The sequence below is a fragment of the Camelus dromedarius genome, chromosome 13 (assembly GCF_036321535.1).
Source record: "Camelus dromedarius isolate mCamDro1 chromosome 13, mCamDro1.pat, whole genome shotgun sequence".
Taxonomy (NCBI): domain Eukaryota; kingdom Metazoa; phylum Chordata; class Mammalia; order Artiodactyla; family Camelidae; genus Camelus; species Camelus dromedarius.
Genome location: NC_087448.1, coordinates 66,347,374 through 66,364,009, shown reverse-complemented (window position 1 = coordinate 66,364,009; position 16,636 = coordinate 66,347,374). Strand labels below are relative to the sequence as shown.

The 16,636-nt window shown below is 43.1% G+C and overlaps 1 protein-coding gene across 2 annotated transcripts in view; it reads right to left on the bottom strand.

Annotated features, from left to right (window-relative positions):
* The window catches only part of FLT1 (fms related receptor tyrosine kinase 1), a 159,716-nt gene that overhangs the window by 104,874 nt on the left and 38,206 nt on the right, over positions 1-16,636 (bottom strand). For both annotated transcript variants that reach the window (XM_064493239.1, XM_064493240.1), the window contains exons 4-6: positions 8,105-8,229; positions 3,989-4,151; positions 3,725-3,861 (exon numbers count right to left, since the gene is read on the bottom strand). In XM_064493239.1, the coding sequence (XP_064349309.1) occupies positions 3,725-3,861; positions 3,989-4,151; positions 8,105-8,229 (425 nt within the window). The remainder of the gene's footprint in view (positions 1-3,724; positions 3,862-3,988; positions 4,152-8,104; positions 8,230-16,636) is intronic.

Here is a 16,636-nt window from a genome sequence, read left to right as displayed (position 1 = left end):
GCTGGGCACTCAGGTCTTCTGAGGCTAAATCTAACAGCTTCCCTCCAGCACAAACCTGTCCTCTAAGCATGGACATCACACACAAATGCAGGCAGTAATTATCTTTAGTATCTGGGTTTAATGACAGTGTTTCTCTTAATAAGTCACTGTGTGGGTTTTCTTTTGCCTTCTTCCTAGAAATGAAGGAAAAGACCACGCATCCGGCTCCACCTACTAAGGTGTGATACTCCGGGCTTCATTGCTGTGTTGTTTGAGAAATGCTTGCCGGTTTCTGCTAAATCATGCTACGTGGATCTGGGGACACCCAAAGCCATTGACAAGTTCAACCATCGCTCTGGGAGTGAGTGTGGGGTAACGGGGGAAGGGGTTGTCCCCTCAGGGAGGGCCCAGAGCCGGCCTCAGGCTCAGCCGTGGAAACCAGCCACAATGACCCACTCCTGGTTTTGGAAGATGAAGTCACATTGCCTTTTCCTTTAATTGTCTCTTCCTTTCTTTCTTTTCTTTCTTTTTTTTTAAGCATTATATTTTATAACACATAATATGTTATTTCCTCCCTTCAGTTTGGCCCCATGAGAAGGGCTGGAAAAGCCTTTGGAAGCGGGCCAAACTGATCCCTGGGTCGTGACTCAGCCCTGCCCTGTGTGACAAATCCCACCCACCTGTCCTCTCGCTGCCCTGTTGGACCAGATGCACGTGACGCCACCTTCTCCACTCTCCGCACTGACCAGAGAGAGAACACCAGTCATCGCCATCAAAACTCAGAGAATCAATCCCCCGCACACCAGACTCAGGGATTCTGGGCAGCACTGTTACGTGGGTGTTACTTCTCCCTTCTCCCTTGGAGAATGCGTCCCTCCCCAAGTTCCAGTAACATCGCTATTGCTTCTGCCTCGGAAAGCAGCTGCCCCAGGATTAGAGCTGCTTTGTGAGCGCCGACGCCTCTAGCTGGGCACCACGATTGACGTTAAAATTAAACAAAATTCATTAATTTCTTCCAATCATTTCTTTTTTCTGTTGGATTATAGTTGACCTAACGATGTTGTGTTAGTTCCTGGTATACAGCAGTGATTCAGTTGTTTTATATATATATTTTTTTCTCCTCCATATTCTTTATCATTATAGGTTTTACAAGATATTGAATACAGTTCCCCGTGCTCTACAGTAGGGCCTTGTTGTTTATCTTTTTTAGATACAGTAGTGTGAATCTGCGAGTCCCAAACTCCAAATTTATCCCTCCCCTCCCATTAACCCCCTGGGAACCGTAAGTTTGTTTTCTATGTCTGTGAGTCTCTTTCCGTTTTGTAAATAAGTTCATTTGTCATTTTTTTAAAGATTCCTCATATAGGTGATACCATACGATATCTGTATTTCTCTGCCTGACTTATTTCACTTAGTATGATCATCTCTAGGTCCATCCATGTTGCTGCAGATGGCATTATTTCATTATTCATTCTTTTTTATGGCTGGGTAGTATTCCACTGTGTGTTTGTGTCCATATACTACAACTTCTTTATCCAGTCATCTGTCAGCGGACATTTAGATTGCTTCCATGTCTTGGCTTTTGTAAATAGTGCTGCTATGAATATTGGGATGCATGTATCTTTTCAAATTAAGTTCTCCACAGATGTATATCCAAGAGTGGGATGACTGAATCACATGGTAAGTCTATGTTTAGTTTTTTAAGGACTCTCCATACTGTTTTCCATGATGGCGGCACCAACCTACATTCCTACCAGCAGTGTAGGAGGGTTCCCTTTCCTCCACACCCTCTCCAGCATTTACCATTTGTGGAGTTTTTAATGATGGCCATTCTGACCCATGTGAGGTCTGAGGTGATACCTCACTGTAGTTTTGATTTGCATTTCTCTGATAATTAGCAATAATCAGCATCTTTTCATGTGCCTGTTGGCCATCTGTATGTCTTCACTAGAGGAATGTCTGTTTAAGTCTTCTGCTCATAAAATTAAACAAAATTAATAATTCAGTTCTCAATACCCTATTGTCACAGTATTTGCATTTCTCATAGTATATATACTTCCTTGTTCCTGAGATTTTGCCCATTTTTCTAGAATGTTGACCTTTTTCTTATTGATTTGTAAGCATTCTTATACATTAAGGAAATTAGACTTTTGTCTGTGAGATGAATTACAAAAAAATTCCTCCATCTGTCCTTTGTCTTTTGACTTTTTTATGGTGATACGATTTTTTGTAGTTAAATAAATGGATTTTCTCGTTTAAAAAAAAAAATCAGTTCTCAGTCCCACTAGCCACACTCCAAGTGTTCATTAGGGCATATGCAGCTAGTGGTCAGTGTATTGGCCAGCAGAGCTATGGATTGCTTCTATTACAGAAAGTTCTCCTGGACCGTGCCATTTTCAAAGGTTACTGGCATTTGATAGATGTACTACCCTACTCTTACTTACAGTAGCAAAACCAAGAGGATGAAAGTTTCTTCCCTCTTTGCATTTATTAAGAATATATGATTTCTGAGGTGGGGTGGGTATAGCTCAAGTGGTAGAGTGCATGCTTAGCACACATGAGGTCCTGGGTTCAATCCCCAGGACCTCCATTTAAAAAAGAATGAATATATGATTTCTATCAAAACCCAGAAAATGTTGCTACAAGTCATAGCATTTTTATTTAAATGAAACAATGCCATTTTCTAGAAAATACTTTATGACTGATGAGTTATTAATGTGTCTCTACAGCGCACCTGTGACACAATTTTTGTTGCCATTTGTTGTTATTCTATTTTCATAGCAAGAAACGTTGATGAGAAAAAATGAGCTTGGGTACAAGGATATATTGTACAAAGAATATAGCCCAATATTTTATAATAACTTAAGAGTATAATCTATAAAAATTGTGAACCACTATGTTGTACACCTGAAATCAATATAACATTGTAAATCAACTAGACCTCAATTAAACAAAATTAGTTTGGGGCCAATGCATCAATTGCCCATACGTAATTTAATCACAAGCTAACTTCAGGACTGGGTCACCTAAATGCTGTAGCAAATGATTTAGTTGGGAAATGCCGCATAAATCATATAGACGCACGAGAAATGGGGCTGGAAACACTGTCAAATGTTTCTGAACAGTTTATCATAAATTGTCCACCTACACATTTTTAAAACAACGATTGTTTGCAAGGATGTTTCATTTGAATAAGGGAAGCCAACTCAACCTTCCCTCTTCTCGTTTTTCTGAAGGACAGAATCGCTCCTTTGTCACTGAACAAACAGAACACCGGGACGGCTGAGTTGTACTATCTTTCCCAAACATGCTCCAATCAGGTGCCTGCCTGTCTGCCAGTCCTTTAAATTAATGTGCTGACAACAACTTTCTGTTGTTATTGTTACAAAAGATAGCCCCTGCCTGGCACGCAGTGATAAATTTCTCTCTCATCTCTAAATCCTCGAGAATAGTTTCCAAGGAGGAAACAATCCCTTTTTCCACCCAGAATCCTGCAGTAGAAATGCCAGCCTATACACTTCAAAACAAAACCTCCAGACATCAAAAGACCCTATCTCTGCATATCACACTCATGACATGCAAGGCAGGGGACATTTCCCAACCCAACCCAAAGCTTCTGTATTGACTCAGACGGCTACAGGAGTCAGAATATTCTGATTTTCCCCACATCAAAAACTCAGTGTAGCCTTTCAGTGGCTAAAACGAAATATTGTCCTGTAGAAGAAAAGAAAAGTGGGTCACTCACTTCCCCAGGGTAACTCCAGGTCATCTGAACTCTCGTGTTCAAGGGAGTCGTAGCCGTGCAGTTGAGGGTGAGAGTGTGGCCTCTCAGTAACCTGGCTGGGCTGGGCGTGCTGATCTGGACGTCTGTGATTGTGGTGGCTGCGAGGATAAGAAATAACATTAAAAAAAACAAAAACACAAAACAAACAAACAAAAAACCCGTTTCATTCAGCAGAGAAGCCCCTGAGCGCCCTGGCTCGTGCTGGCGCCTCTGGAGGCCACTTACTCTGTCGGAGTGTGAGATAGTTGGTCTTGAACGAGTGCCCGCCGACAGCCGTTTCACAGGTCAGAAGCCCGATTTCCTTGTAGGTTGCCCGTGATATTGTAAAACCCTTCCTGCTATCCCAGGTTATTCTTTTCCCATCTGGGACCAGAGTATCAAGTGGAAACTGGAAAAGGAAGCAACAGGTTTTAGCAAAACTGTACTAGCGCCGTGACAGCAGCTTCAGTCGCAGCTTGTGGAAATGTAATAAGTCCAAGATGAGAATGGCGCGGGTAGAAACTCCTGTTTGTTGTAATTGGTTCTTCGGTTTTCCTTGCGTGTAGCAAACTCTACATTTACTATGATAAGTTATGGTAAACATGATTTGTTACTGGCCTTTGCAACAAGCTGCATCCACCTGGGACAGACCTAGTTGTCACGTCAGCCTCCGGGTGGGAGCCTGAATCTCTTTGGCCTCTGGGAATCCTGGTAATAAACTGGCCTTATGCTCAATAAAAAAAAAAAAAAAAAAAAAAAAAAAAAATTAGTATTTTTTCCATTGGGGCTGCCGGGTTATCCTTCCGAGTCTCACCACCTGGAGCTTTTAACAAGCCAGACCTTGCCCTCCCACCTTCACGTGACTTGTTAAAGAGGTGGCTGCCTGAAAAGGATGGTACATAATTCCAGGTCCCCCAAGACGCTAGCGTTCACCTGACACTCACTGGGGTTATCACTCTGGGGAAGACTGAGGGTATCGACTGCCTCTGGGAGGGAAACGCCCAGAGGCTGCGGCTGCTGAGCGTGAAGAGAGCAGAAAAGAGATGCAAGGCCAGAGACAGTTATGGATGGAGTGCTCTCAAATTCCTATAAGTCCCAAACCCAGCGAGTCCAAACAGAAGAGTCCACGGTTTGAGTCTCTCCTACTGCCTTTTCCTATCTGCCAAGGACGTAATTGAAACCATCGGCTTTGGGGTTGACTTTGTAAAGGGTCATCACCCCACCAAACTCCCCTGATGCCAGAATGCCTGCCACTTTCAGAGGCTGAAACCTGCCAACTACTGTGATTTATCTCCAGTTGGACAAGGGGGGAAGTATCAGATCACCCTCCCACAATGGGTTATAAAGATTCACAGCATTAGCTGTCATGAAGAAGTTTCAAATCTTTCCTATCTTCTTTTAAAAAGTACATCTCAGAGGGTAGGGTACAGATCAGCGGTGAAGCACATGGTTAGCATGTTCGAGGTCCTGGGTTCAATCCGCAGTACCTCCATTAAAAAAAAAAGTACACCTTAGATCACTCTACCCACTTAGCATTTATTTCTATTGCTTGTGGAAGGAGATAGAGGATAGATAGCTGGGATGTGTGATCCAGCAGATTTCTATTCCAAAAGCCTCTAGTTCCCTCTCCCAGTGAACACGCCCGTGTGGATCCATGTTCCCAGAGTGCTACCTGGGTTTGAGACGAACTGCATCCTGTTTACGCAAAACTGAAAGCAATGAAAGGATGCATTTCACGTTTTAGTAAATTAGGATTCTACTTGTAAATTTACGAATGCTCCACATTCAGCGGAGGGGGAGAACTTTCTCTTCTAATTTGGTGCTATCAAAGGAAAAACTCAGAAAAATGTACGTCAGGGACTGAAATTTGTGATGCTTTAAAAACATGTGAAGGAGGGGACAGCTCGGTGGTACAGCATGTGCTGAGCGTGCACAAGGTCCTGGGTTCAATCCGCAGTATCTCTGTTAAAAATAAATAAATAAAAACCTAATGCCCCCTCCCAAATTAATAAATAAAAAATAAAAACATGTGAAAACAAGCATGCACTGAATCTTAAAAAAAGGTTGGTTGATGGCCTTCCTCTGCACCGGTTAAAAACCCGTGAAAATTTCCTGTAAGGTGTTTTCTTAATCTATCCATTACTGTCGCTAGGAGAGCTCCATGGACAAAGTAACTTTATTTCTAGCTGATAGGAGCTGAAATAACAAAAGACTACGTAGCTCATGAGCTGTGTTGCTGTATGTCAAGAGGCAGACAGGTGAACAGCCTTGGGAACAAGCACTCTCTCCAGCTGACCAGGGCGCGGCAGAGCGGGCGTGGGAGGGGAGGGCGGGCCGGCAGATGGGCAGCAGGGACGGGGAGAGAGACGGGGGGGGGGGGGGGGGGCATGGGGACAGGGAGAGGGGAGAGAGACGGGAGAGAAAGCTCCTGGATTAGAATATCTGCAATATATCTGCGGCAAACCAAAATCCCCGTTAGAACAAAAAACAAGAACTCTGTTACATGCTGTCAATGTAACAACATTTTAACTTACTCAGAATTACCTTTCCGTTTGTGATTTTTCTATCATTCCTGAGTGAGGCAAGTCACTCACATTCTCTAAGAATGGAAGTGACCTATAAGAACATAGTAATAAAGTCGTCTCTCTCTCTCTCTCTCTCTCTCTTTGTATTATAGATCTGGGTGGCAGGACAGAGAAAATAAGCTTTTTCCCCTGGAATGTTTGCATGTGGGAACGTGAGAAAGTTCCTCAAACAGACCAGCGATCTGCATCAGGGCAAAAAGGCAAGGGGTTTGAAAGAAACAGAGAAGTTTCCTCTCCTCATGGTTTGTCCCATGTTAATCATGGAGTAATTACAATCCAGGACTAAGAGTGATGTCAGGCCACTGAAAACATCGCTTGATAATAAATCAATTATTGGGCATCTGGGGGTTAGATGTATGACATTAATAGCTAAGCCCTGAACAGGGCTCGGGCCAGGCACGGTCCTCAGTGCTGTTCACACAGCTCGGCACATCACCGTCCCAGCAGCCAGGTGAGGTGGCTGCCCCTGGAACCGCTCCCATCTCTCAAATGAGGACACTGATGTGGAGAGAGATTTGAGAACTTGCCAGTTTGTCCAGCAGGTCAGTGGTAGCAGGTAAAGAAAGAATCCAGGCAGTGTGGCCCCGGCCCCTGCTCTGAACACTCCCGTCTTCCTCTGACACCAATTCCAATTAAACTATTAGCAAAGGATGGCAAGAAGCCAGAGGGAGAAGTCAGGACCTCGGCTCCAATGCCCAGGGGGGCCCGGAGGTCCCCAACCCCCTGGGGATCTCCATTTTTAATTCTGCCAACGGAGTTTGGCTCCTCTGGTGTTTCCAGCTCCAACATACAATGATTTTATAATTCCTGGTGAGGGAAGGGAAGCCAGAACCTGTCACCGCTGGGCTATACTGAGGACTTAAATCAAGAACGCGGGAGGGTGAAAGCCAGGGAAGAAGACAGGCAGACCACCCATCACAGCTCAGGACTCAGGGGCAACCTGCAATACTGCAAATCGCTGGAGACTTTTTCCGACTTGACTACTGTCGCCACCAAACACTTGCTGAGTCCCTACTCTTAATGCTGCCTTGGGACAGCCTTCACTTTTCCTCTAAAAGCTCCGAGCTCTCAGGATTCACTGTGATTTCCCTTTTGGGAAGGTTTTAATCCAATTCCCAGACTTAGCTTACTCCTGAAGTTACTGCAGATGAACTGGCTGGCACGTCCCATTTTAGGTTTTTGTTTTGTTTTGTTTTTATTAGATTTTACCCTGAATCATCATCTTCTCTCCGTGCACAATTTACAACATAATATGAAGAACAATCTCACTTATAACTTCCTTTCCCTTTTTTCTCCCCCTAAGAGGTTAAGTTTGGATGTCCAGCAGGAGATAAGGCTTTTGTTACCAGGAACTTCCCAACTCAAAGCAAAGCAAGAGCTCTTAAATGCCCAGAGAGTCAGACACCCAGCCTGACAGTTCTGCCTTGAGCAAAAATCTGGATTATTGATTTATATGCACAATAGAATTGGATTTTCTGACATTTACATGCATTTGAATTGGTGGCAATACATAGAAATTTTCATTTCATTTTCCTTCTTTCATTCACATAGATTTATGCTTTAGACATTATCATTTTATTCCACTGAAACGCATGCATGGATATAACTTCCAGCACGGCATACACTTTAAAGTAAAAAGCTGTCATAGAAAAGTCTACCTAGAAATCGACAGCCCAAAGGTCTATGAGAAAAGCATCCCAGAGAGATAAAACGACTCAAAATTCGCCGTGCTCCCTGGCAGCAAAACTACTGGGGGAGTAGCACCGCTCGGCTTTACCTTTGTTAAAGTGACAGTGATGTTGGGTGACGTGACCCGGCACGGGATGACGACCTCCTCTCCTTCCGTCATGTTTATGATTTGGGGGATTTCGCTGTGCATCTCTAGGAAAGGTCTACCTGTATCTGAATAAGAAAATGAACACACACACACATAAATGATCGTACTGTGAACTCGCGGACTCCGGAGCTGGCGAGGCTACGGGGGCCTTGCCGCAGTTAACATCATTGTCCAGGAACCCATAAATCCACGTTCTTCTGAGACTGGCCCTCTGTGTTTCTGCCCAGAAAAAAGAGTGCATCTCTAATAAAAACCTAATCCTGGTTCGGGCTTGGCCTCCGATCAGATTGCTCTTATGCCTCCTTTGCAACTGCGACCTCTTGGGGGTGGGCTGGGGAGGTGTTTAGACCACTAAGGGGAAAAGCCATAAAAGGGCAGGGGGAGAGAAAGGTGAATATTCCGCATAAACTTCTTCCCACAGCTATGCTAAGTGCCTGGGGAGGCGCCCTCCAGAGCCTTTGTAAGAAGTCAAAGGGGCTGGGTGCAGGTCAGCTGTCTTTGGGGCACAGATGAGGGCGGAGAGGGTGATAGAGAGGTGTCAGGTTGGAGGGGCGATTAGCATTTGAATGACAGAAGCATCGCTTCCCGGTTTCTAGACCTTCGTGGCAACTACTAAGGAAGGTGCGAGCGACTTCAGGGCGGGGAAGGGCTGGAGCAGCAGCGTGAATCCTGCAATTATTTCACATCTGTTTCCTTGGCTTGCACTGCACACCTACTAACAGCCAAGTATGTGCACGTGCACGCAGAGAGGTCTGGAAAAGGCCACCCTTAAATGTGCGGCACTGGGCTAGTCTCAGGGGTCAGAAGGGCTCAAACCACCTACTCGGCTTCCCTGTCATCCCTCTGGACCAGAATGGGCTTCGGAACCTTTCAGAAACATTCTCACAGTCCACCTGGCCCTGGCCCTCGGGAATCCACCAACAACCATCCTTCAGAAGGTGCTCTCATCTCCTCCCCTTGGCTCCAGCCTTAGATGCCCGGATGCAAAGACGTCCTGTGTTAACTCTCTGTCTGGGCCTGAAAGAACTACCTGAGCCTCCACCTGCCTGCGGTAGCTTCGGAAGCTCATCTTGGATGCTGGATGGAGAACAAAGCGAAGAGTAGGCCATGGCTCCCAGACTAAATGGTGGCTGTGGACATCACTGTGGGTCAAACTGTGCCTCCCTGCCATGATACATTCTAACCCCGGTACATCAGAATTTGACCTCACTTGGATCAAACAGGGTCATTGTCAATACGATTACTTCAGTTAAGTAAGGCAGGCCCCATCCATTAAGACTGGTGTCCATGTAAGAAGATGGTCAGAGGAGGACAGAGCGACGGGGAGAACGAACGTCAGGTGAAGACGAGGCAAGGCTGGAGTGATGGAGCTGCAGGTCAAGGTGAGACAGGAGGGAGGGGGCAGGGTGCAGCCCCTGAAGGAGTGACACAGCAGGTAGAGATCTGACTCCCAGGAGACCTTGAGGCCCGAGGTGGTGGGAGACTCCCAGTAGACCCTGAGCTTCATTTTATGCTCATTGTAATACATCAGCAAGGTAAATGGCACCCCAACAGGCACCAGGACAGTTCTGAGGCTGGCCATAAGGGGCCGAAAAGTGGGCTGTGGCCCACTCCCTGGGAACCCCCAGCCCTCCCCCAGAGTAGTTGGAATAATCCTCCCGCTTGCATGTGAAGCTACCGAGCCCCTAAAAACTAACCACCCCGCACCCTGAGGTCTCCCTCTGGCCTTCTGAGATGGCCCACACTCTGTCTATGGAGTCTGCATCTCTCTGAATAAATCTACTTTTGGGGGGTGGGGGTATAGCTCCGTGGTACACGCATGCTTAGCAGGCACAAGGTCCTGGGTTCAATCCCCAGTACCTCCATTAACAAACACAAATAGCTAAAACATAGATAGATATAGATATAGATAGATACACAGATACAGATAAAAATAAATCCACCTTCACTCAACTATGGCTTGCTTTTGAACTCTTTCCTGTGCGAAGCCAGGGACCCTGACTTGGTTGGGTGCATCCCAGGGACTCACCTGTGACCTGGAACACAGCCATCCTCTCGTGCCCCGTTTTCCTGTATCAAAGGACCGCCAAGGATTGCCAGCGGCCGCCAGAAGGCAAGGAGAGGCAAAAAAGGATCCCCTAAGGTTTCAGAGGGCTGGCACCTGGACTTCAGAATTCTAGTTTCGAGGATGTTAGACAAGAAACTTCTGTACGTTTAAACCCGCACCCCCACTGGCAAGCAGCACTGCCGTAGCCTGCTGAACATGGGAGAGTCGGACACACATTCGAGGGGGCCCCAGAGAGACCCGATCAGCACAGTGTGCCCTGTGTGCCCCGAGAAGCCGCAACAATTCCTACTGGTCCTAGGGGGAGCCTTGCTAAGCCGGCCCTTCTGTCTGATACCCTCTCGGCCCCAGCCCACCCTGGGGGCTTTTCCACCACCCCCGCACATTCTCCTATGACCACACTTAGAACACTTTGGATGAAGGATTCCTAGAGGAGAGGAGCCAGGCCATATCCATCTCTGCCTGATGGGTATTAAATGAACAAATGAACAAGCGAGTGAACTACTATCCAGCCCCATCATTTTAAGGGTGAGAAAACACGTGTAAAGAGGTGAATTGTCTCACTGAGGTCAGAGCCAGGCCTGGAGCCAGTCCGTCCTGACCTCCAGCTCAGGGCTCCTCCCCGCCCCCCTGGATGCAGACCTGGATGTCCTGCCTCCTTCTCCCTAGGTGGGGCCCCCTCCTCCATCCAAGGAAGGGCTGTAGGTGGCCACTGTTTTCGGTTCCCAGGGGAAAGTAGGTGCTATGTCACACCATCTAGTGTTGGGGGAATTCTGCGACAAGGACACTCACCCAGGGCAGAGCAGTGGGGCGGCTTTGGGACTTGGCCAGCACGAGGCTTAGAGTCAGTGGCAGGCAACAAACAGAGCATGGTTAAGATGTCACCCTCTCCAGTCTCTAACCCCTTCCTAGCTGTGAGAGCCAGGCAAACTCATTTTACACTCTGTGCCTCATTTGTAAAATCTGCCTCAAAGGGTTATTATGAGGGTGACGTGAATTCATACATGTAAAGTGCTTAGAACGGTGCCCGGCAGACAGTACTATGTATGTGTCAGCTGTTGATTTTCTTCTTCTTATGAGAGATTGGAACTTAAGGAGAGAGGGGGTTAGGATGTATTAAAATCACAAATTATATTCAAGATCCAAACTATAAAAAGTATAAATATAGGGAGGGGTATAGCTCAGTGGCAGAACACATGCCTAGCATACACGAGGTCCAGGGTTCAATCCCCAGTGCCTCCATTAAATAAATAAACCTAGTTACTAACCCCTCCCCCCACCAAACTGTTAAAAAAGAACAAAAGCATTCTGAGATCAATAAAAATTAAAAAGTATAAATATATACTCATATAATGGCACAGAAAATGACAAAATGAATACACTAAAATCTTAGCAATGATTATCTTTGAGTATTATGAGTTATTTTATTTACCTTCTTTTGTATTCGTCAAATTTTCTAGAACAATCGTATTATTTTATAATAACATTTTATTTTCTGTCTGATTTTTTTAAATTGAAGTATAGGAATAACATTTTAAATTACTGTGTCTAAGTCTCAAATTCTAAAGCATCATCCATTTTTACTTGAGGAAAACTATAAATTTTGTGTTTGGCTTACTTCAGTTTTGTCCAAAATAATAGAACGAGACACTAACTATCACATTAGTAGTTATATGTCTATTAAGAAGGCTCACTGGGGGGTAGCAGCGTTTGTGGAGAGGAAAAGTTAATTACACAGAGACAAAGATTCACTTATCAGCACGAAATTCCTCCCCTAAATAAAACTGCTGAGCTAGACGTTCAGGCAGGGACTACTGGGATTTGATCATTCTTTTCCTTCCTCCTGTGAGTCTATATTTTTGTCTCCTTTGTGAGTCCCAAGGTAAACATAAACACCAGGAAATGGCTGAATTCATGTAACTGAACTGTAAATCCTTCACATTTCATTTAGTATCTCCTTAAGCAACCATTTTCAACAAAGGACACTGCCATAAAAAGTTCCTGCAGGAAATAGTAAACATCAGGGTGGTCATTTTTAGGCTAATGAATGCCAATTCCGAAAGAAGAGAGAAAAGGTTAACGCAACTTTCCTTCGGTCGGTTGTTCTGGATCCCTCAAACACCTGAATGATATCAGAGCTATTGGCCTTTAAAAGCCAATACCCATTTTAGCACTGGGTCCCCTGCAAGTCTGTTCCTAGATATCAGAACTTCCCTGATTTGTGTCCATCCCAGCACAGTGCAAAACACATCCTTCGCAGCACAGTTAGGAGTGGCCTTATAAACCCACTATGCTGGCAAATGAGCTTATGCCTGTAGATACACACGCACGCACGATCTTCTCTGGGCTTATTAATAGTATATTTCCTCTGCAATTTGTTTCAAGGAAGGGCTAAGAATGCACTTGCCTGACGTACTATAATACAAACATTTTTTGTTTTGTAGGACCTAGATACGGAAGAGGTCACGGTTCCATTAATATCACCAGTAAAACCACTTACTACTCCCATAGGATGCATTTGTCTTTGTCACAAAATTAAAAATGACTTCCAAACCCAGCCAGCACTGCAGAGTGGTTTCCTGAGCCCAAATTGGCTGGTTGTTGAAAGAGTGAGGAAGAGCTGCTCCCGAGACTGCCGGTGTACCCGCAGCTACAGACACACTGTCACCAGGGACGCATGCCAACACACAGCTCTGGAGAGGTCACGCCACCCACTCCCCCCTCTGAACTCTTAGAACTCAAAGCAGTGACAGGAAACTGGCACAGAATATGAGGTTTTCCCATCCAATGGGAGTAGCTGGGCTATCCTTCAGGACGAGCAGGCTCGGACACAGGGAAAGATCAAACAGGGACCCTTGCTCAGCGTGGTATTACACCTGCTTTTTAAATGTGTTTTTTCCCTTTTGAAATCTGTGATCACACTGGCACATCACAGCACACAGACATCGAGGCCCCAGCGTGCCAGTTCTCATTCCACTCCATTTCCCAACGGTATAGCCTGCGACTTCTCCCACTGGGCTTGGAGCAAGTGAATGACCCAACGAATTTAGGGAGCTTTTCTGACTTGAAGAGGAGTGCAAGAGTAAACATCTTGCTTCCTAGCTCTTGTCTCTTCCCATTTTTCATAAACTTTTTCTTGCTTTCCTTTCCCTTTGATTTTATTTTCCTTACCTCTAAGTCCTGGTCATAAGGACTCCTAGTTATTTTCAAGGAGGACGTGATGTTACTTTATTGAGGATGAAGTGAAGAGGCTCAGAAACTAATTAATCCATCCATGAAAAGGATTCTGTCTAGACAGAGTTTTCACATCATGCAAGTCTTTGTGAACCACACCTAGTGCTCAAGGAAGTTTGCTGATTGGTGAAGTATTTCATTTGAGATAAGAGCGAAAAAAAAAAAAAAAAACGGAGAAGAGGTAATTTCTTCATCGACTTTCATTGCCCATCAAAGCTTTGGAGCAACCACAAGAAAGCTGAAGTAACTATACTAACATTAGATAAAATAGACTTTAAAACAGGAAATGTCACTAGAGATAAAGAAGGCATTTTGTAATAATGACAGGGCCAAGCCAGCAGGAAGATACAATAATTATAAATATATAGGCAACTAACAACAGAGCACCAAAACACATGAAGGAACGAAGAGAAGGAGGAAATTCAACAATAATGGATGAAGATTTCAATATCATACTTTCAATAATGGACAGAACAACTAGACAGAAGCTAAAAAAGGAAACAGAGAACCTGAACAACACTAATAACCAACTAGCCCTAACACATGAACAGAACACTCCACCCGTCACAGCAGGATATACACTCTTCTCAAGTGGACATGGAACACTCCACAGGATGAACTACATACTAGGCCATAAAACAAACTTCAATACATTTAAAAGGATGCCAATAATACAAAGAATGTTCTCCGACTACAGTGGAATTAAATTAGAAACGAGCAAGAGAAAGAAACTCACAAATACATGGAAATCAAATATCACACTCCTAAATAACTAATGAATCAAAAAAGAAATCAAAAAGAAAATTGGAAAATACTTTTAAGAATGAAAATGAAGACACAACATATCAAAACTCATGGGATGGAACTAAAACAATGTTTATAGGGAAATTTAAAGCAGTATGCCTACATTGAAAAAAGGAGAGACTTCAAATCAATAACCTATCTTCCACCTTAGAACTCTAGGTAAAGAACACCAAACAAACCTAAAGGAAGCAGGAGGGAGGAAATGATAGTGAAGATTAAAGTGGAAATTAAACTAGAGAATAGAAAAGCAACAGGAAAAAATCCATGAAGTCAAAAGCTAGTTCTTTGAAAAGATGAACAGATTGAAAAACCTTTTGCCAGACAACTCAAGAAAAAAGAAAAGACAAATTAGTAAAATGAGAAACAATAGATATTACTACTGACATTAGTAAAATAAAAAGCATTTTAAAGCAGTAGTACAATTGTATGCCAATAAATTATATAACAGGTAAAATGGACAAGTTCCTAGAAAGACATAAATTACTGAAACTAACTCAACAACAAATAGGCAACATGAATATAAGTAGAGAGATTGAATTAGTAATCAGAACACTGACATTAAGAAAAACCCAGGCCCAGAAGGCAAGTGAATTCGATCAGATATTTAGAGAACTAATGCCAATTCTTCACAAACTTCTAAAAAACAGGACAAAAGGGAAACTTTCCAATTCATTATACGAGGCCAGTATTACCCTGATACCAAAACCAAAGACATCACAAGGAAACTATAGATCAATATCTTTTCTAAACGTGGATGCAAAAAACCTCAAATTCCTAGGGAATTCAATACAGGTAAGAGAATGATTCACCATGACCAAATGTGATTTGTTCCAGGAATGGAAAGTTGGTTTAACATCCAAAAATCAGTTAATGTCATTAATATACCATACCAATAGAATAAAAAATAAAAACCACATGATCATTTCACTAGGTGCAGAAAAAAATTTGACAAAAATTTAAACCCCTTTCATGACAAAAACACTGAACAAACTAGGAACAGAAGGGAACTTCCTCAACCTGATAGGGAGCATATACTAAAAAAAACCTAACAGCTGACATGACACTCAATGGTGAAATACTGGATGTTCCCCCCCCCCAAGATTAGGAACAAGACAAGTTGTCCACTCTATTCAACATTGTACTAGGGATCCACTGGCTATTATGAATAATGCTGCAATAAACATTCCAGCCAGTGCAATTAGGCAAGAAAAAGAAATAAAAGGCATCTAGATTTTCTGTATTTTCAAATACATGATCTTATATATAGAACATCCTAAGGAATCCACTAAAAAAAACTGTTAATTGGAACTAGTAAATGAGCTCAGCAAGATTTCAGGATTCAAGATCAATATACAAAAAATAATCATACTTCTATATACTTGCAATGAACAATCTGAAAATGAAATTTAAAAAACCAATTTCATTTATAATAGCATCAAAAAGAATAAAATATGTAGGAATCAATTTAACAAAAGAAGTGTAAAACTTATACTTTGAAAACTGCAAAAACATTGTGGAAAGAAACTAAGCATCTAAACAAATGGAAAAATATCCCATGTTCATGAATTGGAAGCCTTGATATTGTTAAGATGGCAGCTCTCCTCAAATTGATCTGCAGTCCCTATCAGAATGCCAGCTGACATCTTTGTAGAAACTGAAAAGTGGATTCTAAAATTCAGAATTGAAAGGGACTCAGTAGCCCTGAGACTCTGCTTCTGCATTTCAAAAATTACTACTAACACTATAAACAACAGTGATTAAGACAGCGTGGTACTGGCATAAGAACAGACAATCAGATCGATGAAGTAGAATCAAGAGTCCAGAAATAAGCCCAGGAGTCCATGGTCAATCGGTTTCTGACAAGGCTGCCAAGACCATTCAATGGGAAAAGAATAGTCTTTTCAGCAAATGGTGCTGGAGCAACTCCACAAGCCAAATGGGAACGGAGTTGGACCTTATATCACACCAGACACAAACAATAACTCACAATGTATCACTCCTAAATTTAAGAGCTAAAGTTTTAAAACTCTTAAAACCATAGAGGTTAATCTTCATGATCTCAGATTTGGCACTGGATTCTTCCACATGACATAGCAACAAGAGAAAAAACTAGATCAACTGGACTTCATCAAAATTTAAAACTTTAGTGCTTCAAAGGATACTATCAAGAAAGTGAAAAGAGAACCTAGAATAGGAGAAAATATTTGCAAATTATATGTCCGATAAGGGACTTGTATCTAGAATATATAAATGTTTATATAGCTAGAATATATTAAATCTACATATACATATTATGTGTATCTTAATATATATCTCTAAATTATATGTCTAGAATATAAAATATTTCATAACACAATATATTTAGAAAA